This window comes from Gallus gallus, chromosome 1, assembly GCF_016699485.2.
Source record: "Gallus gallus isolate bGalGal1 chromosome 1, bGalGal1.mat.broiler.GRCg7b, whole genome shotgun sequence".
Taxonomy (NCBI): Eukaryota; Metazoa; Chordata; class Aves; order Galliformes; family Phasianidae; genus Gallus; species Gallus gallus.
The window spans coordinates 87002843-87026659 of record NC_052532.1 but is presented as its reverse complement, the minus strand read 5'-3'; the positions used below and the strand labels follow the sequence as shown (position 1 = coordinate 87026659).

At 39.6% G+C, this 23817-nt stretch overlaps 1 protein-coding gene and 1 long non-coding RNA gene across 7 annotated transcripts in view; one reads left to right on the top strand and one right to left on the bottom strand.

Moving 5' to 3' along the window:
* The window catches only part of LOC112530378, a 327141-nt gene extending 315378 nt beyond the window's left edge, over nucleotides 1–11763 (bottom strand). For 2 of the 3 annotated variants that reach the window (XR_003071999.3, XR_005862045.2), the window contains exons 1-3: nucleotides 11668–11763; nucleotides 11020–11228; nucleotides 2746–2895 (exon numbers count right to left, since the gene is read on the bottom strand). This is a non-coding gene — a long non-coding RNA (uncharacterized LOC112530378). The remainder of the gene's footprint in view (nucleotides 1–2745; nucleotides 2896–11019; nucleotides 11229–11667) is intronic. The other variant, XR_006930999.1, reaches the window with a different exon arrangement.
* A 260-nt stretch (nucleotides 11764–12023) lies between these two features.
* Nucleotides 12024–23817, top strand: part of CBLB (Cbl proto-oncogene B) — a 123752-nt gene continuing 111958 nt past the window's right edge. For 2 of the 4 annotated variants that reach the window (XM_004938278.5, XM_416621.8), the window contains exons 1-3: nucleotides 12024–12184; nucleotides 12960–13118; nucleotides 20991–21241. In XM_004938278.5, the coding sequence (XP_004938335.1) occupies nucleotides 12041–12184; nucleotides 12960–13118; nucleotides 20991–21241 (554 nt within the window). In that variant the 5' untranslated portion in view covers nucleotides 12024–12040. Of the gene's footprint in view, nucleotides 12185–12878; nucleotides 13119–20990; nucleotides 21242–23817 lie in introns of all 4 variants that reach the window. The other 2 variants (XM_040705373.2, XM_040705371.2) reach the window with 2 other exon arrangements.

The window sequence follows — 23817 nt, the reverse complement described above, 5'->3', positions numbered from 1 at the left end:
AACATTTCAAAAGGACTTCAATTATTTGCTGTTAATGTAAGTCTATTTCTCACAGCTGACTACATACTAGTATGATGGAGCGCAAGGACAGAAGGTAGAGGAGTGCCAGTATGAGTTTTTAGAATACAAGGCTTTTCTGTTCTTGTTTTTTTTTGTTCATTTGGTTTGGTTTGTTTCTTTGTGTCTTCAGGATTTTTTTTTTTTTTTGTGGTTGTTTCTTTGTTTGCATGGTTGTTCTGTTTTTTTGCAGTTTAAGTTATCACACTTTTAGATGTCTTTGGCCCAGATTCATTCCCAATGTATTTCTTTAATTTTCCACCTTCGTTTATCCTTTTGTGATAACAATGACTGTCGTGGCAATTTGAAAAGATTATCTATTTCCACCACACCAGCTGTATGTGGAGAAGATGAAACCGACCAATTTGGCTGTATGGTTCAGATGCAATTCAAAAGGATGAAAAATACCAAACCACGGCAACAATGAAAAAATAAAAACAAAGAAATAGAGCCAGTTTTATTATTAGACAACTCCTTCTGTCCACTTGAGCGGTCCTTTAAGAATCACAAGCAAGCAGCCATGATCTCAGAAGAGATCACGTAAGAGAAATGTGAACTTTTCTCAAGATAAAGTTCTGCCTGTATGAATAAAACTTTAGAAGACGCCAAAGTTTGTCTTCCTAGCCCTGCAGACCTTGTAGTAATTTACTTGAGCAAAGAGGATCTACACTTATATAATTACTGATCCAAGTCTTCATTTTTATCATCTTAAAATACGTCTTCCATATGCACACTTGCATAGAAAAGAATGTTTCATAAAGCTATTATTTTTTTAATAGTTATGCAAATGTCTTAGTGACAGATGGTGAACCAGACAAAACCAGATAAGAAATACGGAAGCCATAGGAAAGGGGCCTGGGAAACATTCTTTTTATATTTAGTCTTTCAGTATTACATACATACATAGATGTATATTTAATGGAAAGATGTTATATATGCACACACACACAAAAACTTCCATCTCAAACAATGAAAAATTCCTGTGGAAGTCTTGTACACTTCACAGAGACATATTTTATCTTTTTTTTTTTTTTTTTGCTGCTGAATATGCCTCAAAAGCTGCAGTGAAAATTCAGCCTTATTTCAGTAGAGCTCTGGGACCCAGATAAGGCTTAAGCATATACAGATACTTATAAAATGACAAACTTAATACAGCATTAACTGGAGAAAATGATTAAGCACAACTAAAGACATAAACACACCAAATCAGTCTTCTCAATAATAAAGTTTTACTATCTAGACAGCCACATTTTACTTTTTGCTTTAAACCAATTGTGACAGTTCCAGTGACGTCAATTTACTCTCACTGTACATCTCCCTTGAAAAAGGCTCAGCCTATTTTAAAAATACCATACTACCCTTACATTGGAAGAAATCTATTATTAAAAAAAAAAAAAAAAAGCTTTGAGAACATCTAAAATTGAATATCTATGTTACATAGCACTTAAATGCTTTGTGCAGTACAGTTAAACTTCAGCTGTAATTAGTGCTAATGCTTTTCCTGCTGATTCTACAAGCTTGTCATTCTGAAAATACCATCAGCTGAGCAAAAATCAAATCTATCCAAACATAATTCTACTACTATGAACCTGGATTCACCTCACAGAAAAATCCTGCATTTTACTACTCTTTGTTGGGAATAATCTGACAACATTGTTTCCAGAATGTCATAAAAATTCTACTAAAATACAATAGAATCGTTCAAGGAAGGTCCAAACATGGCTTCACATAACAACCGCCCTTGTGGGCACGCTGCTTCATGAAAGCTGCAACTCATGAAAAATTATTACACTCTAAATTATAACCAAAGTTCTGACTAATTTTTAACCTACTCCTTGTTTATAAGTTGTTTAATAAAAAGCATTTTACTCTTTGAAATTCTGTCCGGAAAGCCTATTTAAAAGAAAGAAGTCTCACGGCAGTTTTTCTGCTCTACTCAGTGGACAAAAAAGTCACAGTGAAATATCCACCAAGAATATCAAATCTTTTAAGCTCACAATTCACTTCCCAGGAACTGCCTTTAGAATTCATTCAAGTTTCACTATTTCAGCAAAAAAACAAAACAAAACAAAAAAAAATTCTTCCAGAGTAAACTGTGACTGAGTGAACAGCAGTGTAAAATACCTTGCAGAAGAAGCTGAGCTATAGGCTGACAGACAGATGAGCTGTGTGAGTAATTGGGCACAAATCAAGTGCTAGTCACATAAATGGCAAAGAAGATTTCAGGTTTCTTTCTTATACAAATAAATATCTTAGTAATGTATCACCTCAGTTAATACAGTTTTAGCTGCAGTACTAAGCAGGAAGAGTTCGGAAAGCCCAGAAAACCTGGTAATGAAATGCCTTTGATTCAAGCATAACATTTTATTTTCATATCATCACTGTGATGATATGATGATTTTCATATCATCACTGGTATCAGCACAATGCTGAGCAACAAGAAACTGCCTTTCTGTTCCAGTTTAAGAAGCAGTACTCAATATAAACACCATTCCATTCGTTTGGAGACTACCCGCTTAGTCTGGCTGAGGAATGGGCCCCTCAACTCATCCAAAACTGTGAAAACATGAGAGCATTTTGTCTGAATAAATTCCAAAGGTGATGTTTGTACGATAATGCCAGTGAAACCAAGCCACTTAGCTAGAGCCACAAGCCTATATTTTTACAGAGACTGCAAGTTAAACTTACTGCTTTCAGTACCCTCCTCAGACTCCTCTGTATGATTCCTTTGCCACTTTAATTCTTTTTTTTCCTTCTTTGGAGGTCACTGATACAACAGCACGCACAGATACTAGGGGCTTGTGTTAGTTCTGCCTCTATACAGTAGCACAGGGGAACCTGGAATTAAACACATTTTCCATGAGGGCGTTTACATAACCAGTGCTTTTCTTGAAGATTTTTAAAAGGTTTCACTCACTGTCCTAATTGTCTTATTCCAAGTACCCTTCCAGAAGCTTAGTTTTTATAACATTCACCCATCATAAATTCTGAACATTTTCCTCATTTATATTGAGGAGATTTCTGACTAGCTTACGTGCTACATTGCTGCTTTTTGGCCCAATCAACTGCACTTTTCTTAGGCTTCACTGCTCAGTAACCACGCTCGATAGATTTAAAATCCAACTGGCATAATTTAGTCAAGTGTATTCAAGTGGAAGGAAAAATATAGAAAGCCAATGAGTCAAGGGAAGCAAGTTCAGGAGAGAATATTCTCAGCTTTGACTAAAGGGGGGGGGGGGGGGGGGGGGGGGGGGGAAAGAATGCATATTGTTGTATTTTTTTTCCCTTTACAAAGTATTTCATATTTTTAAAAACTTGCCATGGCATGTATGCTGTCATGCACTCTGCAGTATCTGCCATGCTCTACTTTCTAAAAGTGTAATTGTTTCTGTCTCCAATAACAGTGACAACAACTTACCAGTGCTGCTACGATAAAACAGATTTTCTATATGGGCAAGAGAAATGGTGGACATACAGGAACACTCAGTTGAACTAAACCAAAGTAGCTGCGGGGACTTTATTATATCATGAGGCTATGCAAGGTTATGAAAATGGGTAGAACAGCACTGAGAGTTAAGCTACAACTGAATTTAAAAGTAGCAGAACATTATTTTATTCGTGGTACACAAAATGAGCTGTTCCTGCCACTGTATTGCCTTAGCTGAGCACAAGAAGAAAGCAAGAATTCCCACATATTTTTGGAAACGGTATTGTACAAGATTACTGTTCTTAGCTTCTTTGTGCCAGTAAATGGAGAAAGCTCTCTAAGACTATTCATTTTTCTATTTTAAAGAATTGATTAACTCCTTCAGAAGAAGCTTTTAAAAGTTCTTTGTCTGAAGTCCTGAGCCACGCTACCTACAATCCTTCCAGCACACGGACTTCCATCTGTGAAAGTACATCTCTTCACCTGCATCACACAGCGAAGCTAGCCAGCTGCATACATCCTATAAGCACAAATAGCACAGGGAAAGTCTTGTTGAGTTCCTGTGCACACTGACCCAGTACCTCTAGCGCTGTCTCACACTTCAGCAGTGAAATTAATTGCCATTTTTCAAAGTTGTAGTCATGGGTTAGAAAGAATAATCATAGAGGGTACAGATAGAATCCAAACTGAATTTATGTAGTGCACAAAAAATGAGGAATTAATCAAGATATTTTCTTCTCCATCAACTTGACAAAATTTAAGTATGCTGCACAGGGGAAAATAGATATCCCAAATTCCTCTGCAATGAAAGTGGAATGTTTGCTCCAAAACCATTTCAGGAAAAACAGACTCAAGCCAGTGAAAGCAACTGCTTATATGGAAAAGAAAAAATGTATCAAAATAACAGGTGAAAGAGAAAGCTCTCCTAATGGCTCTAGCTTCTCTTTGTAGAGTTGAAAAAGACAAATATCAAAAACTCTGTTGCTGATACTGAGTTAAGCAAAACAATGAACATTCAAAGCTGCTACTGAATAACAATATTAACGACTATTTCTTACACAAATCTGTAGCGTGTAGACTATCTATCTTCCCTCAAGAAAAAGCAAAAAAAATGAGTATTCCCAAAAGGCAACCACTGGGACACAACTCTGGTAATTTCTGCAAGAGCAGAATAAAGCCTATGAGGAGGATCTACCGCAGGGCATGGATGACTTTTAGCTAGATAGCGAAACTGTCTTTGTTCATTTTTAGATCTATTGAAGTAAGAGATTGAGAACAACTGCAGTGCTACGCTATTTAAAATCCTAGATAGTAACAATAATAAACCCCAAAACAACAAAGCAAAACAAACAACAGAAAGGGAGGAAGAAAGGATTTGCACAGCAGGTTTATAAGCTAGTAGAGCTGGTTTTACGTTCAGCTGCAAGTGACCAGTAACTGAACAAAGTAAGAACACTTGGACACATATGTCAACACCTTACTGGGGAAAAGTAAATCGCACCTTCAGTAATTAAAGCCACTCTTAGTTCTCTTTGATAGAAGGGTGACGATGTTCTGTCAGTCACTTTCTGACTGCTTAGACTAGAGACACTGAGAACATGGCAGAAAGTAACAGAAATTCAGAGAAAAAAATAGAAACATTAAAACTAATGAAGAATTGGAATTTGAATTACTTTGACCTCCTTATACTTCCTTTGAAACAACACACCTTAATCTGAAACTTAATAGAAACAAGCATTAATACTATCCCTTAGTACAGAATGAACAAAATAATGAAAAAAACATGTTCCAGAGTAGTATACACTGTTTAAAATAGGACTGCATAATGCATTTAAATGAACATTTCAGAAAGGCAGAAATCACTTATTCTTTTCCCCAGCAGTCTCATTCACTGTTTTTCGTTATTGTTTTAAAAAAAACAAAATTAGTCCTGTAACGAAGAAGAAAAAAGTACAATCATCAACCGCATTATGTAGAATGAGCAACTGATGCAAGAAGCTTATAAACTCAGCCTGAGAATAACTGAATGCTCTGAAGCATTCAGAAAATAATTACAAATATCAAATGCGTTCAATTTGATTTTGCAAATGACCAATGCAAAAGCAAAATCTCTCAGTTCTATTAAAATTGTGACTTGCCTTGCAGAACATATGGCCTACTTTTCAGTTGGAAAAGATAACTTATTTTAAATGAAGCCAAGCAAGACAAAAAAATGCAACGTGTTTACTACACCAAGTACACACGGTTCCCATCTTTACTCACAAAGAAAACATTCGTAGAACATGAAGCATACAGGAAACATAGATAGACCACAAATTCATAGTGAGATCATAGCAAAAAAAAAAAAAAAAAAAAAAAAAAAAGAGTTGTCTTCTCTCTACAAAAGATGGACAGAATGTCAGAGGCAGGAAAATATATGTAAGCAAATAAATCATGTTTTAGTTACTACTTCCTTGCACTGTGTTTTTTCTCTGTTCAAGATGCTGTCTTACTAAACTGAAAAATTTTTGCTTGCTGCAGAGAAGTCTGTGTGCCACTGACTGCCTCATTCAAGTTTTTCAATTAAAGCTGCTAGTAACATAGACCAACACCTCCCCCCCCCCCCACCACCACACACACACGCGCGCACACACACACACACGCACACTAATTGAGGTTATTTAGATTTGCAGAAGCACAGAGGAAGTCTTTTCTACGCTAAACTGTGTTCAACAAACACAAGCTTGTTTCCTGTTACAGTGCGGCTCCAGAGAAGGATGGCAATGGAAAGTCCCTAGGCACATATTTTACAACAATTTACCACAATATAGAAATCTCAGAAATTCTTGTGAAAGCAGAGATATTTGAATAGAAAAAAAAAAAATGAAAGCTCCTAATTCTCAAGTCAAACAAGAACTCCCAGTTGTATTTGGACAGGATATGAAATAGGATGTTCAAGTTAAATATTGCTGCTATTGTTTTATCAGACCAAGGAAGGACTAAGATAATGGTACTTGGCAGGAATTGAGTTAAGAAAAAAGGGGGAAAAAAAGAAGAGGATTTTGAAATTGATAATTTTTATGCTATAACACAGATGGGGTACATTCAAGAGGTAGTGCTAAAGTGACAGAACTTAGTTAAAGCTTTTGCACCTGCTCTGGCAGATGGATGCAATTAATAACAGAAAAGAAACAGAAGAACTCATGTAAAATTGCTCCCCGAGGGTTAGGTTGTTTTAAAATTAAGCTGACGTGCTTTTTTTTTTACTACCATATATCACAGCAAAGATGTGTTTTGAAGTGGCTGCCTAGTTTACAGCAAATGAACTCATTAGCAAGGTGTATAGACAAACATAGGCCTGGCCCTACAATTAGTTTTCGTACTCAGTCTGCAACCAGATAACACATAGTAAAGGAAATTGCTCATAGTAAAGGAAAATGATCTGCTTTGCATGGGAAACAATATCATATTCAAGTTGATTTTCTCCTGGCATGAATGAAAGATTTGTAAACGTAAGCCTGAGAACTTCAGTCAATAAAATTCTTGCCATTGTATTTCCAACACTTAAGTGTATTTCCTCCCTTAAGTAGTTCAATTCTCACATTCAAGAAGCTATTTGAAAATAAACTTCATTATCTGAAGTCAAACCAACGTTAACAAAGATTAAAGGCCTCATATTACACTACATGCATGCACCTGTGTAATGGATACGTGCACACACTACTACTATATGTGTACGTAGTAGCTAGTTGTGACGATCTAAGGCTATGGCAATTTAAGATGTTAAATTATTAGGCTACTCCGTAGTAGTTTTGGCCACGTAAGCTGGTGTTTTCCCAAATGGCTCCAGGGAGGGTCAGGGTTAGCTGAGGTCAGAGATCGTTCCAGGTACTTGAGTTGATGGGGTAGTGGTGTAGGAATTTTATGAGAATTGTGACTACCATCCACGTCATGCCAGTGCTACCTGGCCTCGGGGACAGACAATAGCGTCTGGCCCATCTCATTTACAAGCACTGTCAAGCTTAGCTTGTCATTCTAAGTCAAGGATAAAAAGAGCATGTAAATCCTCAGCAGAGAACTAGCGCACCAGCAATATATTACGAGCAGTTATGCTGTTACCACAGCAGCCTGCTGAAGCAAAGAGTGGTATCTACAATGCAAAGTTTCTGTGTAGAAACTTTGAAAATCAGTCTTTTTTTATTATTATTTCTTTACAGTAACTGCACAGCAAAATGGGATGAATTTATTCATATTTCATGCATGAAAATCATCTTTTGGATTTCTAGAAATCAGAAACTAAACTGAGAATACGCACATCTGAGGACATGATGACCATTAAGAACACAAGTACACAGAGGAAAAATAGTTAAGGAATTGTTAGAAGTGAATGAGTTAATTGGATAGTAAACTAATGACTAACTGCCATTGTTATCACCAATTTTCTTGAAGTAACCATGCAGTAGGGTAGGAAAAGCATCTGTTATTATACCAACTGCAGTTATCAGTAAGAGAGTTTGAGTGTCACTGGTGATCTGTTTTGCTTTATATCTCTGAGTTTGCTATGATAAAACAGGTAAGTGTATTGCAATCTGATCTAAAAGTTATCCAAAAATGGTAGCTTGCAGCTTAACAACCTCCCAGCTCATAAATAAATTACTTCATTTGACATCTCAAGAGCCTAGCATCCTTGAGGGCGTTGTAAAATTACGGCATGAAAGGATCTTCCATTTGCTCTGTATTCTGAAGAGTTATTAAAGGTGAGTAAGTAATAACTGGATAATGACAGGGGCAGACAGGCTACACACAAGGCCTCGTACATTTTTAGAATGGGCTAAATAAATTGTACCTAAGCATATAGCTCCAGAACTTAAAGGTATTAGTTGTTACTGGCTTTTTTTTTTGTGTGTATGTGTGTGCATGCATCTGTTTTGTTTTCATACAGGACAGACTGGTGGAAGGCACTAAAACAGTACTGGGTTCTACCTTAGAGCCTCAACTTCCCTGCAAAGAGTGGCCTGCTGCTTTCTGCTGGGGCACTGCACCCGCTGCAAAGAGCATGCCCTTTTCATAGTTCAGCCATGAAAGCAATGCCTAGCAGTACACCAAGGAAGGCCACATCCCCATGAAAAGTTGTCTTTTCACAATATTTTACGCACCCAATCAACATATCAAGAGATGACTTTGAAAGTTTAAGGATTCTGGGATAGCCAGAGTGTTCTGCTACAGCCAGTGAGTTGTTTCATGTTCAAGATTCAAGATAACTGACTTTAGGCTTTGTAAGTGTTGCTACCGTAGCATTTCACTGTGCATAGTGTTAATTATAGTTACCTTGAAACATTATACATGAGAGCAATATTTCATCTTATTTAGGTGTCTTCAAGTAAAACATACATTTTGCTCTCTTTGTTGTTCTAGTGTTTCAGTGTATTTTCCCAAAAGTTACTTTAGATGGGGGCAAAAGAAAACACACAAATGAATAATGCTTCCAAACCACATACGTTGACTGACTGAAGAAAATCAATAATATTTAATGGCTGGTAAGCAAAAAACAAAACCTCTCTTGCTTCCAACTACTGTCAATGGCTCTAATTAATTTCATTCAAGAGCAGCAACGAAGTTTCATTCAACCTAATCACCCCAGAGGAATGAGTCACCAGCAGAGCAAAAAGAAACCAGCTAACTTATAGTAAAAATCACAGTGGATAAATATGTTAGTTCATTTCTAATATCTTGTAGTTCTGTTTCCTCCCTTTCTATCAAGCAGTTTGCTTTTCCAACAAATGGTATTAATTTGCCATTCAGTAAAATTGCCAGGTCTGAAATCCTTACTGCATAAAGGGATTTAGGAGTACCAAACAGGGCTTCTTTCACTCGCTCTTCATTTCTTTGTCTGTCACACCTTGACTCACAGCCACCTTCTCTCCATCCTTTTTATTACAGGATTTCACCAAATCCTTACAACAGCCATCCAATCATCACGACACAACTGAATCAGAACTTAACAAGGTTGAGGGCCTTAATTAGGTATCAAGCTTACCTAGGACCCTTTCACTTAGCCTAAACAGCAAACCATTTTTTTTTTTTTTTCCACAGAGATTCAAAGCGTCTGACCTATCTCTTTGCTTTGAATCATCCTGCTGTCTTTTTGTGGTCTTTCAACAGATCTGCATGCAGCCGACTAGCTTCTTAAATTTAGGCAACTGAAGTGCACAAAGTTGAGCAGTGAGATTACCCTCTCACGTACTCCTCTGGACAAGGCAGAGACCTGCATCAAAATAAGCCAGCTGGCCGGCGCCTTCAGCCACCACCTTTTCAAGGGCCTTTTATCCTCATCTACCCCGCAGATCCACTTGACAAGTTGTGTCCTTAAGTTCTCCACTGCTAACAACCATATCCCTTGAACTTCAAACACATAGCAGCTGCTTGCTCTTCCTCTCTCAGCCTTACTTCTCAGCTGCCTTCTATCAAATGATCCCTTCACTCTTCATGCTTGAAAGCACAAAGACGATGCTGTGTCTTCCAGCCCTTTCATGGCATAGCACGCAGAAGTTTAGCCCATCACAAACATTCTTAACACTGAAGCTGGAGGTGTCTGTTTCACTCTCTTGTCCCAGCTAGCTAGCTTCCAACATAAATTCACATAACCCTCTGAGGATGCTATTTCCCAGAATATCTGTACTTACTGTACAGCACAGGCAATGAAAAAAAGAGGTTGTCTGAAAACCACTCCTTCTTCTAATACAGCTGGCTTTTTGCTTAATAGCACAACACACATACACACAGGGATGCAGGAAACCAAGCTGCTTATTCCTGCTGGCTCGGCACTCAGATGAACTGCAAGACAACATGACTCAGCCCTACACAGCAACCAAGTCCAGCTCATAGACCGCAGCTCTTTGGCAGTGCACAGAATATGAAGAGAATGACATAACAATGAAAGCAGAACAATCAACAAAAATAAGGAAAGATTTAAGAAGCTCATGAAAAATTGTTAGATCATCTGATTTACCCACAACCAAAAGAGCAACAGCAAAAGGAAGAGCGGTCACTACTGGCCTAATCTTACGCAAGCAGAGCTCCAAGTGAAAAAAAAAAAGGGAGAGCTGCCAGCGAAGAGTATTAAATCAACACTGAAATCAACATAGGAAAGAGAATAATTCAGAGCCTACGGTGAAATGAGAAGCTTCCAACCCACTTAAGGCAAGCGCCTGCCAAATTGTATTTTAAAGCTAAAGAGGAACAATGACCTTTGAGGGAGACGTTAATGATGAGATTTTAGTTGTTGTACCTATGCCCACAGTAGTAACTTGACACGTTTCAAATCAACAGGAAGATACCTGCAGTAAAAATACCTATAAATGACATTATAAATAAAAGGAGCACCGAAATGCTCTACAGTAGCATTTCTATTGTTTTTCTTCAACTGCTGTTTTACTAAAAGCTAAAAATTAGTAGGAAAAAAAAAAAATCAAGAACGGTTGGAAACAACTACAGAAATCCCACACTTGCTGACATTCCAAAAATCGAAACTTAAAAGCAGACTTTAAAATAATTACCTTCGTAAAATAACCGCAAAGCTTTAAAGTGCTTTAGCTTCTTTGTGTGATAATTAATTGTAGGATTAACGCTCACAAAGCGTTAAGTACACCCTGGAACGTCTTCAAAGGGCTCTGAAGTCACACGCCTTGCACCTCATGTGCCTACGCTTCACTTTCTCCTCTCCAGTGTTCACCGGTAACGTAAACATCTGAGGAAAAACTTGCCCCTAAAACAGAAGTGTGGCATTCATCAGTTGGGGTTTATTTAGCATATCCCCACAGAAAGCCCTCACATCAAATAAACATGAGGGGAAGTTTTTACGTATCTCCACTCGTTGCCCTGAGGAAGTGCCGCCTGCGCCTGCAGCTTTCCAGCCCATCTTTAACACAGGAAACCTCACCGTTTGCTTAAAAAAAAAAAAAAACTAAAAACCAAAACCTTCCCTCTCTTACAAGGGGAGAAATCAGACGTGGAAAAGGAAGAGAAGCTCCTGCTCTCTGTGGCCACAACAACAAAACTCTCACGAGTGTGAAGAAGAGCTGTGCGGGCAGAACACTCCAGAAGGGAACAAGAAAGACCGCTGATTCTCAACACACGTTGCGTGCTTCGATAAGACAGAAGCACAGCGGTTTCGTGAGGAGGACATAATTTCCAGAGCCCCGTACCACGCAACGAAGCTCCCAAAAGCCAAAGATCACCTCACGGCCACCCGAGCCTCCAGAGACTTCAAACCACCCCCTCTGGCGGGCACGCGTGAGGGGGCGGGACCGGAAGCTCCTCTTCCCTCCTTCCAGCCCTCCCACTGGTCAGTTTTCCTATCACTCTCAACATCGCCAGCCCCCTCTTCCCCGCCCAGCTTCAAGCTCACTTGCCGGCTTCCACGTCAAGCAAGGCATTTCTGTGTTGTGATTGGCTGCGCGGAGAGCGGCTGTTCCCGCCTACGGGACGGGGGCGGGGCTCCGCGGAGTCGCAGCCCACTCCGCTCCGCTCCCCTCGCGGCGCGCATGCGTGGGGCCGAGCCGTGGCCTCGGGGCGGGCATGTTGCGAGGAGAGGAGCGGCCGCCAGAGCGCCGCGGGGCGGGGGAGGGAGCGGGGCAGCCGGAGCTTCGCCAGCCTCACTTTGCCGGAGAGCGCGGAGACCACAGCCTGCCTGGGGCTGTGAGCTGTGCCACATACGGACCTGTGCGTGTGCTTCTCTCTGTCTCTCTTCTCTTGCGCGTTGCTGCCGGACGCTCGCTCGCCGCACACGCGCGCACGCAGAGGCGGGCAGGGACTGCGGGGCGGGCAGGGCGGCGGGGCAGCAGCGCTCCGGGCTTGCCCGCGGGGCAGCGGCGGTGCCGCGGGGTTCAGCCCCGGGAGGGGCTCGCGCGTATGTCGGCGGCGATTGCCGACGCTCGCTGACGGCCGGCGCGGCGGTAGGGACGGGCGCGGGATGCGGTCCGGCCGCCCCCCGGGGCGGTGAGCGGGAGAGCCGAGACCCCCCTCCGGCCGCGGCCCTGCGCCTTGGGGCGCGGATCGGCGGAGGAGCCCGCGCTCGGTGCCGCGCCGTGCTGTGCCGCTCTGTACGTAAGTGTCTGTCTGTCTGTCTGCCTGTCCGCGGCCTCTCGCGCTGCTCCCTCGCTCCACACTGATTTTTCTTTCCCTTCTCCTTCCCTTTGGCCGCGGCGCGTCTCCCGCTTTTGTTGCGCGGTGGCCGCCGGTGCGGGGTGGGCCCGGGGCAGCCGCGCCGGGGTCCCCTCCCTCCCGGCCCTTCACGGTAAATCCGCGATGGCCTCCGCCGGTATAAACTCAGCCCAGGTGGGCTTAGGCTGTTTGTCACGGAAAGTTAAAGTTGTTCCTAAACGTGCCCTGCTCTTGCCCTTTCCTGCCTGCGAAGAAGGAAGCGTTACCTCGCTGGCTGCGTGACAAGATGTTTAGGAGCACCTTGTGAGTCTCTGTTCTCTGTCCCCGCGGCCAGCCCGGCTCCCAGATGGCCAACTCCCAGAACGGCCGGAACCCACGCAAAGGACGGATCCTGGGCTTCATCGACGCCATTCAGGATGCTGTGGGCCCCCCGAAGCAGGCGGCTGCGGACCGGAGGACTGTAGAGAAGACCTGGAAGCTCATGGACAAAGTGGTGAGTGCGTATGTGTGTGTACGCTGGGTGAAGAATGGTGGTATTTAAACAGAGGGGAAACAGCATCTTCCTGCAGCTTCAATTGCCATGCTCTGCCTGCTATGGAAAGTAAGGGGTCTTCTTCAGTCTTAGGTTATTTAAGCACAGTTCATCTCTGTGTTTTTTTTCCTTTCCTGTGGCCTCCGGCTATGTGTTTTTTGTATTTAATCTTGGTTTGTGTTGGGAAAACAAATATGTGTGTTCGCCTCAGGCTATTGTTATTTTCAGATCCCTTAAAATGACTCAAACTTGAAAGGCTGAGCTGTCCTAACAAGAAACTGCTTAACTTGGTCTCGTAATCACATATTCTGTGTGCTTTGCGTTGGATCACGTTGTTAGTCTGCAAACAAGACCTCTGAAGCATGAAACTTAGTTAAGCTCATCGTCCTGTGAGACGTGCACATGATGGTAATGTAGATACGTTTGTGCTTTTAGGAATGTGCGTGGGGACTGGGAGATGTCACTCTTGTCAGTTCTGTAAACAGATTTGTATGGCACACCTAACTTTTCAGTGTGTGCTCTGCGTTTCTGTGATTTTTAAAGTGCTTCAAATTTTCACTCTGAAACTAGTAATATGCTCTACTTAAAAGTTATTTTTAAGGAAACAGGAGGATAGACTTCAGTTTTCTATATCTTCTCCTATGTCCCTGAGCCACCCCCAGAAATTTTGTTTGGCATTATTCAAGATAACACCTCGCTCTTACCAATGATAGGAATAGTTTGATTATAGCACAGATAGCTGTTCAGGAGGTGCAGGCACTCTATTTTGTGTATGAGTGATGCTTGACGGCTTCCTCTTGAAGCTCTTAGCCTTAGGTCCTTATATCAAGTGTTATTACTTTATAACTCCAGGAATTAGTGTAACTGTTTGCTTTCCCTGTGGCTCTTCTGAAATGCAGGTGTTTTAACGCCTCTTGAAGTTCCCCAGTAGTTACACTGCTATAGCAGAGATAGTTAATTTAACATAATGGGCCTTGATGAGTGGTGATTTGGAAATATTTGATTTTTTTTTTGATGCTACGAGAATAGCAACAGTATTTCTACCGCAATTTCTGACAGTGATTATAAACTTACAGAACAGCCTTCATACAAATGGTATTGTATGAATCAACACAAAGTCTTTAACATTTTCCTGTTAGTTATTAGGATGCTTTAAACAGTGAGCATCTTGTAATGAGAAGTGCAAATATAAACACTTGGAAGCAGGCACTTTTTTTTGGTAGAGGGAACTTTTCTGCTTGTAAACCAGGAACTTAGTTTGTCATTGCTGAAGCCATGTGGGGAATGTACAGCTTAATTTACGAGTCTGTATGGTGCAGTTGTCCTTGAGTTGTTTGTGTATCCACAAATACCAGAAAATCTTAACCCCAGTGCTTGGACTTACTGATTACTTTTACTCATCTATTATAGGGTAACTTTATTTGTTGACAGAGCATCGGAGCAGCCAGCAAGGCCTGTTCTGTAAAATTCACTGGGAGGGCTGGACATTGTACTGTGCTTTCTTTTTTCATTTTACTGGATAAGTGTCCTCAATTTGGATCTTTAATGTATCCTCTTTATGCTGCTCTCAGTTAATCAAATTTTATTTCCAAATTATATTAAAGTATACCAGACAGGATGATGTCATAGTGTGAGAATGCTGTAGCTTTCTGCTTGAATTTTTAGTGTTTGGTACTTAGAGTGAAAGGATGTGTTTGAGTAAATTTAATATACTGGCAAACAAATTTAAGTCTCAGCCTCATGCGACACTAGGCACAGGAAGACCATTTGCTCATCTGCCTGAATTCAAAACCAAGGATTAAAGTCAGAAATAGAAACCTGCTCATTCAAGTGTTTCTTCAAATCCCATTTTTGCAGCATATCCCATGACTGATGTCTGTGGTTGTTGACTGATAAAATTAATACCTAGTGAAGGCAGTAGGTATGCAAAGTCAGTGGGATGCTACCCAAGGTAAAATTGTGGCTTTGAGGTCTGGTTTTGCTTCTTGTAATAACAGTCATCATTCTTGTTTGTTCTTTGTCTATAATAGCTGTGATAACCATTGTTTTGCCATGGTTAGGTGGTTAAAGTTTTCTCCCATTCTGAAGATGTGAGTGAAAAAGAAGATGAAAACAAAGCAAAGCTGTTATTTGACCAAAGGATAGAAAAAGCGCAGTCTTAAAAAACAGAAGCAGAGCTCACTTTTTTCCAGTTTACATTTCCTTTCTTCCTTCCTTCCATTCTGTACCTTTTCTTACAAGCTTTCTGCTTTTTTTTCTCTATTAGTAGGTGGTATCACCTGTATGAATTACTTGTCTTCAACAATAAGATATTAACCATGACCACCAATGCTAGCGTTTTATAAGATAGGTTTTATGGTGTATGTAAAAGCTCTGCTTAATGAATTTAAAATCTTGAAACTAGGAATGCATTACTACTGGAAGATGATGGTTATCTTGGGAAGAACATTGAGAGAGAATGTCTATTATATAAAGCGTGGGAGAAGTTCAGTTAATTTACTGCTCTGGCTGTTTAGACTTGGCAGTACTACTGTGCATGTTATACTGTCCAACTTCCAAATATATTTTGATGAGAAGCCTTCTTTTGGAGGAATCGTAGAATCCTTAGACTTGGAAGGGACCTTTAAAGGCCATCTAGTCCAACTCTCCAGCCATGAACAGGGACATCCACAGCTAGATCAGGTTGCTCAGAGCCTTGTTCAGCCTAGCTTTGAAATTCTCCAGTGAAGGGGCATTCACCACATCTCTGGGCAACTTGTTCCAGTGCCTCCCTTCACTGTAGAAGACTCTTTTCCTTATATCTAATCTAAATCTATTCTCTTTAAGCTTGAAACCATTTTTCCTTCTCCTGTCAGAACAGATCTTGCTGAAGAGCCCATCCTCTTCTTTCCCATAACTCCCCTTTAGATACTGAATAGCCACTATCGGGTCACCTCAGAGCCTTCTCTTCTCCAGGCTGAACAGCCCCAGCTCTCTTAGTCTGTCCTTGTGGGGGTAATGTTCCATCCCTTGGATCATTTTTGTGGCCCTCCTCTGGACACATTCCAATAGGTCCATGTCTGCCCTGTACTGAGGGCTCCACATGTGGATGCAATACACCAGGTGAGGCCCTACCAGTGCAGAGCAGAAGGGTAGAATCACCTCCCTTGTGCTGCTGGCCACGTTTCTTTGGATGCAGCCCAGGATATAGTTGGCTTTCTGGGCTGCAAAGGCACACTGCTGGCTCATGTCCAGCTTGTCATCCACCAGTAAACCCAGGTGCTTTTCAATAGGTCTGTGCTTGATCCTTTTATCTTTCAGCTTGTCCCCCAGTGTAGTGGATATTGCCTCAACTCAGGTTCAAGACCTTGCATTTGCCTTTGTTGAAACTAGTGATGTTCTCTTGGACCTACTGCTCAAACCTGTCTAGGTTCATCTGGATGGTATCACATCCCTCTGAAGTGTTGAACACACACCACAGTGGAAAATAAAATTCACTGCATTTATTGTAATTTCTGTCAGGAATGAGGTATATGTTGATGGAGCATCATCCTTGCACTTCGTTGTCTTTCTTGATTCACCCCCTCTCTTGTTATGTCTTCATAATTGATAGCATTGTGTGTTGTGTTTTTTTTTCTGAAGAATTGTTTTGGTATCTTCAGAGTTTCATTTATGTTGTGTTATTTAGAAATGCTTTTTAATACTTTGACTTTTTCTGTACGGTGTGGCAGAAGGTACTAGATCAGTAGAGGTTTTTGAGGTGTGGTTTTGGAAGTGTAAGAGCTCTGATGCTCTGATTGCTTAGACCATTCAAAGCAGCTGCAAAAGCAGCAGTGTTTAGCAGATCTGCTGGTTAGATACTGTTCTAGCCCATGTTGCTTTCCTTTCATTGTCTTTGACTAGCATTAGGTGTTTAAAGAGATTATGTTGGGGCTGCTGTGCTTTGCTCAAGTAAAAGTTATTTTGTCATACCATTGCAGGGCTTTCAACTTTGCAGTAGAAAGTGAATAGAAGTTACAGCTTTCTGAAAGAAGTCTACTGTCTCAAGAGAAGGGCTACCCATTATTCTCATATCTGAAGATTTTATGGAATAAAGCTTTAAAATTGCAGTCAAGTATGTTCAATTTGAAGACTAGCTTTTTTTGTGGGAGAGAGGTGTTATTGTAGTCTTTTTTTTTTTTTCCCTGTGGGGACTAGACTATGCTTGTCTGGAGGTTTTTGAGTTAACTGTTTCAAAGTCTGTTTCTGTTAGATTAGGGTAATCTTCTAGTTATTCACAGATAGAATTGCACTCTATTGGTCCTGTAGGTCTGGCGTAAATACTTGAATTTACAATGAGATAGTGGAAGGAGCTTAGCCTTTCTCAGTTTACCTCAATGGGAGAGACATTTCTTAGTAACTCACTACCTGATTGCTTTTCTTTTCTTTCTTTTTGTTTTGAGACTGCTTGCTAAATATATACGTGCTTGCTTGTAGTCACAACAATACACAGATCATGCGGTGATGTGATTCATGTCTGCTGCTGAAGTGTTGGTGAGGACCATTCTGTAAAACATAGTATGGAGATCTTTATTTTTTTCTTTGTTTTGCTTTGAGTTCTGTTTTCTTTTGAAGAAAGGTATGTACACCACTTCTGTGGATTGGTAAATCTTTTGCGTCAGCGGTTGTCATTTCTTATTGCTAGCTTTTAATTGTGAACTGCTGTAGTACGTGTCAGGACATCCTGACTCTGGAAACCATATGGTTTACCAGCCATTGCTTTATAAACTGACTTCCTTTGGGCTGAAACCTTGTGCAATCTATAAAAGCAGAGAAAGCTGTGTGTTGCTTCAGCGGACCCCTAACTCTAACTAAAAATTAGCTTTTTTTTTCTCCACTGAGAAGGCATAAAACTAGTTAAGCTGTGCAATACAAACTTTTTTGTATGACTTTCTTAAGGACTCGTTCTGGAGATGAGAGTTCTGCTGATGTTCTGCATTTATTTCTATAGGTTGAAGAGAAGACGTAGTTTGGTAAACCATGACTGTAGGGTCTTCTTCTGAAGTGTGTGTGTGAGTGTGTGTGTGTGACTAATGTCACCAGACTGAAAAATACTTTCTGTAACATCTGAAAGAGAAAATAATTCTTCACTTTAACTGGATGTTCTTTTTATGTTTGAATGGACTCACTGTTTAAAATGCAACATTCAGCATAAGCAATTTTTTTTATCCAGGATAAGCAATTATTCTTAATTGTAGTTTAGTATATACAAAGCCATTCACATTCTGCTTGTTGACACATCTGATTGAAAATACAGACTTCAGAAAGAGAGTTAATTCTTTGATCATGAGATTTAAGAAAAGTGAGGATAAATAAGCAATTAAAATGATTGCAGCCTTCTCTGCTTGTAGTCTCTTCTTGTTGCTGATTATTTTCCTGAGTAAATATTTTCCTCCTTTAAGCTGTTATTTTTTGTTATTGTGCTTCTTGCTCCAGAAGGCTGTAACATCTAATCAGTGATATTGATTGGTGGCATCTGTAGTTTGCTTTGAGAGAATGTCTATCTCTATTGATTCGTGTTTTTATTAAATCAGAAGTTGCAGAAGACAAAAGTTCACGTGAAAAAGGTCTGCAATTTTCATAAGGGTTTCTCTGGGAAAATTGTACTGCTATCTTTGGGATTCCAGTTCTTCCTAACTCTACTACAAAAAGAAATTCATGTGTTCTACATATATGACTTTCAAGTCTGTCTGCACATGTGAAATTCTTTGCTCATATTTCTGAGATCTCCTTAAAGAATTCTGTCTGTCAGCTTAATTTCAGCATAACAAAAATAAAATGTGTAATCTCCTTTTTAAGTCTCCCATGTTAGTTCCTTTCTTCATCACTCGGGCAACTCGCTTACTTGAACTGTTATTTTTAAAGTTGTTTCTGAATCCTTCAGAGCAAGTGTGATCTTCTCTATCTATTTATTCTCTTAAAACTTATCCAGGAGTTGCTATGTTGTCCAACGGTAAGTTCATGTTTTCTCGTCTGACCTTTAAAGAATACCATCGTATCTAGCCTATGTTCTTTGAGAAGGTTACTGTGGGCATCTGTTAACCCCTGATTTTGACTGTGATATTTTATTCTGATAACGTTTTCTTTATCACGTTAAATATAAACATCTTTTTCAAGTCTCTCGTAGCTGTGGTTTGCAGCTCCAGAATTCATCACTCGCTCATGAGATTACCAAACATCTTTGTTTTGCTTCTTTTTCTTCCCCTCCAGCTTTCTTCTCATCTTAGGAGGAATTCCTTTATGATCTACTTATTCTATAGCTTGCCTTGAAGACCTTCTTTACTGTTTATACCTAGAAATACTTAGCACACGGAACCACTTCACTACCATGTTGAACTGTGCTGTGTTCATGTCCTTGTGTTTGCCTGTATCCATCTGCCGTCTTTTTGTTTCCCACCGAGACTGTAAATTTCTCTGTGGGAAGGGCTGTCTCTTTTACAGTACATCAAATGGATTTCTGATCCATTACTTGGTCTAGTATGTGAAAGAGCAGTATAAATCACTGAAATAACAATGGATCAGTAATATGAGGGGAACTGTTGCAAGTATCGTGCTTTAAATACTGTCTTTGAATGATATTTGTGTTTCTGTAGTACTAATAAGTTTGTACTGTTCTAATAGTGCTAGACATACTTTTTTTTAACTTGTCAGTGCTTGACTTATGCCCGTTCTTCTATCTCTCCTTCTCTAATCATGGCCGTGTTTACCTAAATCTCATTGTGCGATATGTTTTGGTGTACATTTCATTCTGAGAAAGAAATAATTATGTTTTCACTTGACTGTAATGCGTGAAAGTCTGTTAGTTCTTAATGACGTAGGTCAAGAAACTGGGAGAGGAGCTAGCAACATAGATTTGAGTTTACAAAGGGATCTATATGAAACAAATATTCCTCCCCACATCCCTTCCTCCCTGAAATGCTCAAAACTGTGCACTTTTTTGAAGTTGATACATTACTAGGAACAGGAGTCCTCTTTCAGCAGTATTAAGAAGCTTTTACAACCTTGTTAGTTATCTCAACAGCCTTGTTAGTTGTCTCGAAAGAATTGTTGATGCAACTGATATACACAGTGACAATCCCCAAATGATATGTAAGAAGTTTTTACGTGCCGTGGGCTTATTTTTCTTAGAGGTGTATATACACACAGGTATGCACATGTAGAATGCATCCCTCTGCAGTGTTTTAGTTGAGCCTGGGTAACTCAACTATATCAATACAATAGTGTTCAAAACCTGTTAGTTTTGATTCCTTCACTTTCTACAGAACAAACTATCAGATAATGTAGGTAGCAAAGGGGTAATTACTTTAAATATGGATGTGTTCTGGAAACAAAATCAGTACCATCTTCTTACAGAAACATTTCCAATGAAGACTAAATTCAAATAAAGGCTTTCAATTAAACTGAAGATTATTTTTTTTTATTTGAATATATTATTTTTTTGTGCCTTCTAGGAAGGTAATGATTCCAAGTCCACGAACATGTTATTTTTCTATTACTACGACACTACTCTTGGCGTGACTTGCAATACTGTGTTTTGCTAGTATTCTTCCTGGCGTATAGTGGGCAGGCAGTTTTTCTTCCTTTAAAAGTTACACAAGCAAACTATATTTGTCATAGATATGACAGCATTATGTCAAACTTGATTTCCTTTGACATCAGGGGCTATGTTGAGATTTTTATGGAATATAAACGAGGTAGGACTTAATTCTTCATTTCTGAAAGCTGGATGAATGTGCTTGCGCATTTTAAGATGTCAGGTCTTTTTTTGCCCCCAACGTATTTGTCTTTTAAAATTCACTTCTTTTTTGCTTGTAGGTAAGACTGTGCCAAAACCCAAAGCTTCAACTGAAAAACAGCCCGCCTTACATTCTTGACATTTTACCAGACACCTACCAACATTTGCGACTTATACTGAGCAAATACGATGACAACCAAAAACTTGCACAACTGAGTGAGAATGAGTACTTTAAAATCTACATTGATAGTCTCATGAAAAAATCGAAACGGGCTATAAGACTCTTCAAAGAAGGGAAGGAAAGAATGTATGAGGAGCAGTCACAGGACAGGTAAGAGAAACATTTACATACAGATTTTCTGATCTGTCTGCATTCTTAACACTGTTTGTCTGCAACTACTGTGTCTTGACATTTTTAATTATTTAAAGAGCAGAAATATTTACTGTTTGGATTCATTGACCCTGCGTGTCAACCAATAATTTGCTGCATTTGCTCCGCTGCGTGCTCTTATCTGTCACTTTGCGACCTTTAAAACCAAGAACATTTCCTTCATAAAACATTAATTTCATTGTAATTACTTGTTCGCGAGGCCTTACAGTATGTAGTTATCTCTGTGGCAGAGAGTGAGTGACTGGTATCTGGTCTGAGCTTGACCTCCCTATCTCACTCCTTAAGACTATGGGAGCCATAATGGATGTTGACATAGAGCTTTCACGAGTGGTGAATTGGAACAAAATATTATTCATGTTTTTGAGATACTGCACGATATTAGCATAAGGTGATGCTAATGTTAGTCACTGCTGAGAAGTCTGTTCAGAAACCTAATGGATTTCTGATTTGCAATGTTTCCATTTTAATAACCAGGATGAGTGTCTACTTTGTGTACTGTTTTAGTGATGGGTAAGGTGGTTATTAATATTTGATATTAGTACATATAATTTTCAAGATGATATTTCAAGGATTTCTGTAGAAAAATCTGCAGTTTTGTTTTGAGAAGGGATACAGCTGTGATGTGACAATTGGCATCTGTCATTTGTGGTATATATTTAGACCTATAGACGGTGAATGGACAAATTGTATCCCTGCTGTTCTATCTACACCTGAGCTTACAGATAGGTTTGTGGTATAGTTTTATTGCTGGTGAAAATGGTGGTAGAAGCAGTGAAATGTCCATGTTGCTGTGAATGTCACTACTGTTATGTTTGACTGATACATATGTTCTTTCCACATGGTTAGTAATGATTGTAGCTATTCAATATACTGTGGCAGTCCTACTATGCTGGATAACGTACCTGAAGGTTGCTTACCATGTAAGGATTTTTATTTTTGGGAAGTATTTAAAGGCCCTTCAATTGTGAAGATACTTAATGCAATTTACCTAAGAGGATCAAAAATGTAGTTCAGACTATTTGAGTGACGAGTATAGATGTTGATGTGTTCTGTTTGGATTCCAGAGGACAATAAAAGCATTCATTTAGATGCAGCCTTACTAGAACTTCTGGAAGAATTGTTTAGCACTTAGCCTGTGGTGTCTTCCTTTAATGACCTGTATTTGTTGAACATACAAAGGTCATTGTGTTGCAAAGGAAATAAGAACTTTTTATGGTAAGGGAAATTTAACATAAATGACTGCATTATGTAAACAGGTTTTATTTTAACTTTCCTATGGTGCACAAAGCACACATTTACTTGTGGATTTACTTCCAGTTGGCAATAAATTAAAGCCAGTTTCAGTGTAACTTCTTCAGAAACAGTCTGCCATAAACACTGAGCAGTCATCTAAAACAGTGTTCCAGGAACCGTCTAGCTGCTAGAATTGCTTTCTTCTTTCCCATACTTCCCTTTATGCATAAGAGTGACAGTGGTAATTCAAGGATGTCTTATGTAAAGCAAACAATTCTCGAAGAAGGTGCAGTTAGTGTATTTACTGTCATTTACTGGGTTCATTTTTCTGAGGTGATTGGAGAGGAAGGATTTTAAAACAAAATGTGGTAATGAAGTGCAGCAATTCACATTGCTCTTTAAATTTGTATTAGGGAAGGTGATGTTTATGTTGCCAGACTGATACAGAGTTTGAAGCTCGAGGAGGGAAATGTAATAGAAATGTGTTTTTGTGCTAAAACAGCTAGATGTGTTTGCTCCATAAGGTGGATTCTGACATACAGTAGAAACCAAGGCTGGAATGGTTTAAAAAAACAACCAACAAAACAAAAACAGAAGCATTGTTTCAGCAGTTTATGCCTTGTGCCCTTGTAAGTTAAAGTATACATCTTTGTGACTTAAGTGTCACTTCTTCATCTCCTGGCAATGTTTTGTCTGTATGCACGTCCTAGTTTTAAGTTGAATGAAGGTATGCTCATTTGGTCAAGCTCTGTGATTAGGTATCTGCTTCCTTTCTGTGCTTTGGCACACTTAATCATTTCAACTCTTGGTACCTTAGTAAAAGAAGCTGTCTATTTAGCTTCTTCACTTCAAAATGTTTGCATTAACCTAAGTAGCTTAATTGTTAACTTTAGAAAGAAGGCATACAAGTGATCATTTAAACATTTTTCAAGATATTTTTTTAAAAAGGCAGTCAGATTGAAGTGTAGTCAGTATTTAAAAAAACAAACCAAAAGCCTTTGATATGATGACACCTGGCCAGTTTTTCTGGTTTTCAATCTTGTTTTCCTGTTTTGTTTTCTGTTAGCGTCTCTGTGGTAGGTGGATAGAAAGGTCATTGTTGGGGTGGGATGGGGGGAGGCGGGGGGACAGCAACTGGCTTCATTTGGAAACGTTCTCTCTATATATTTGAATGGTGTACTTGTTAATCTACCAGTGCTATTGAATAATATTTTAACTTTTTATAGTGATGGTACACTTAGGAACAAGAGCTAATATACGTGTGAGTTTTGTCTTATCTCTGG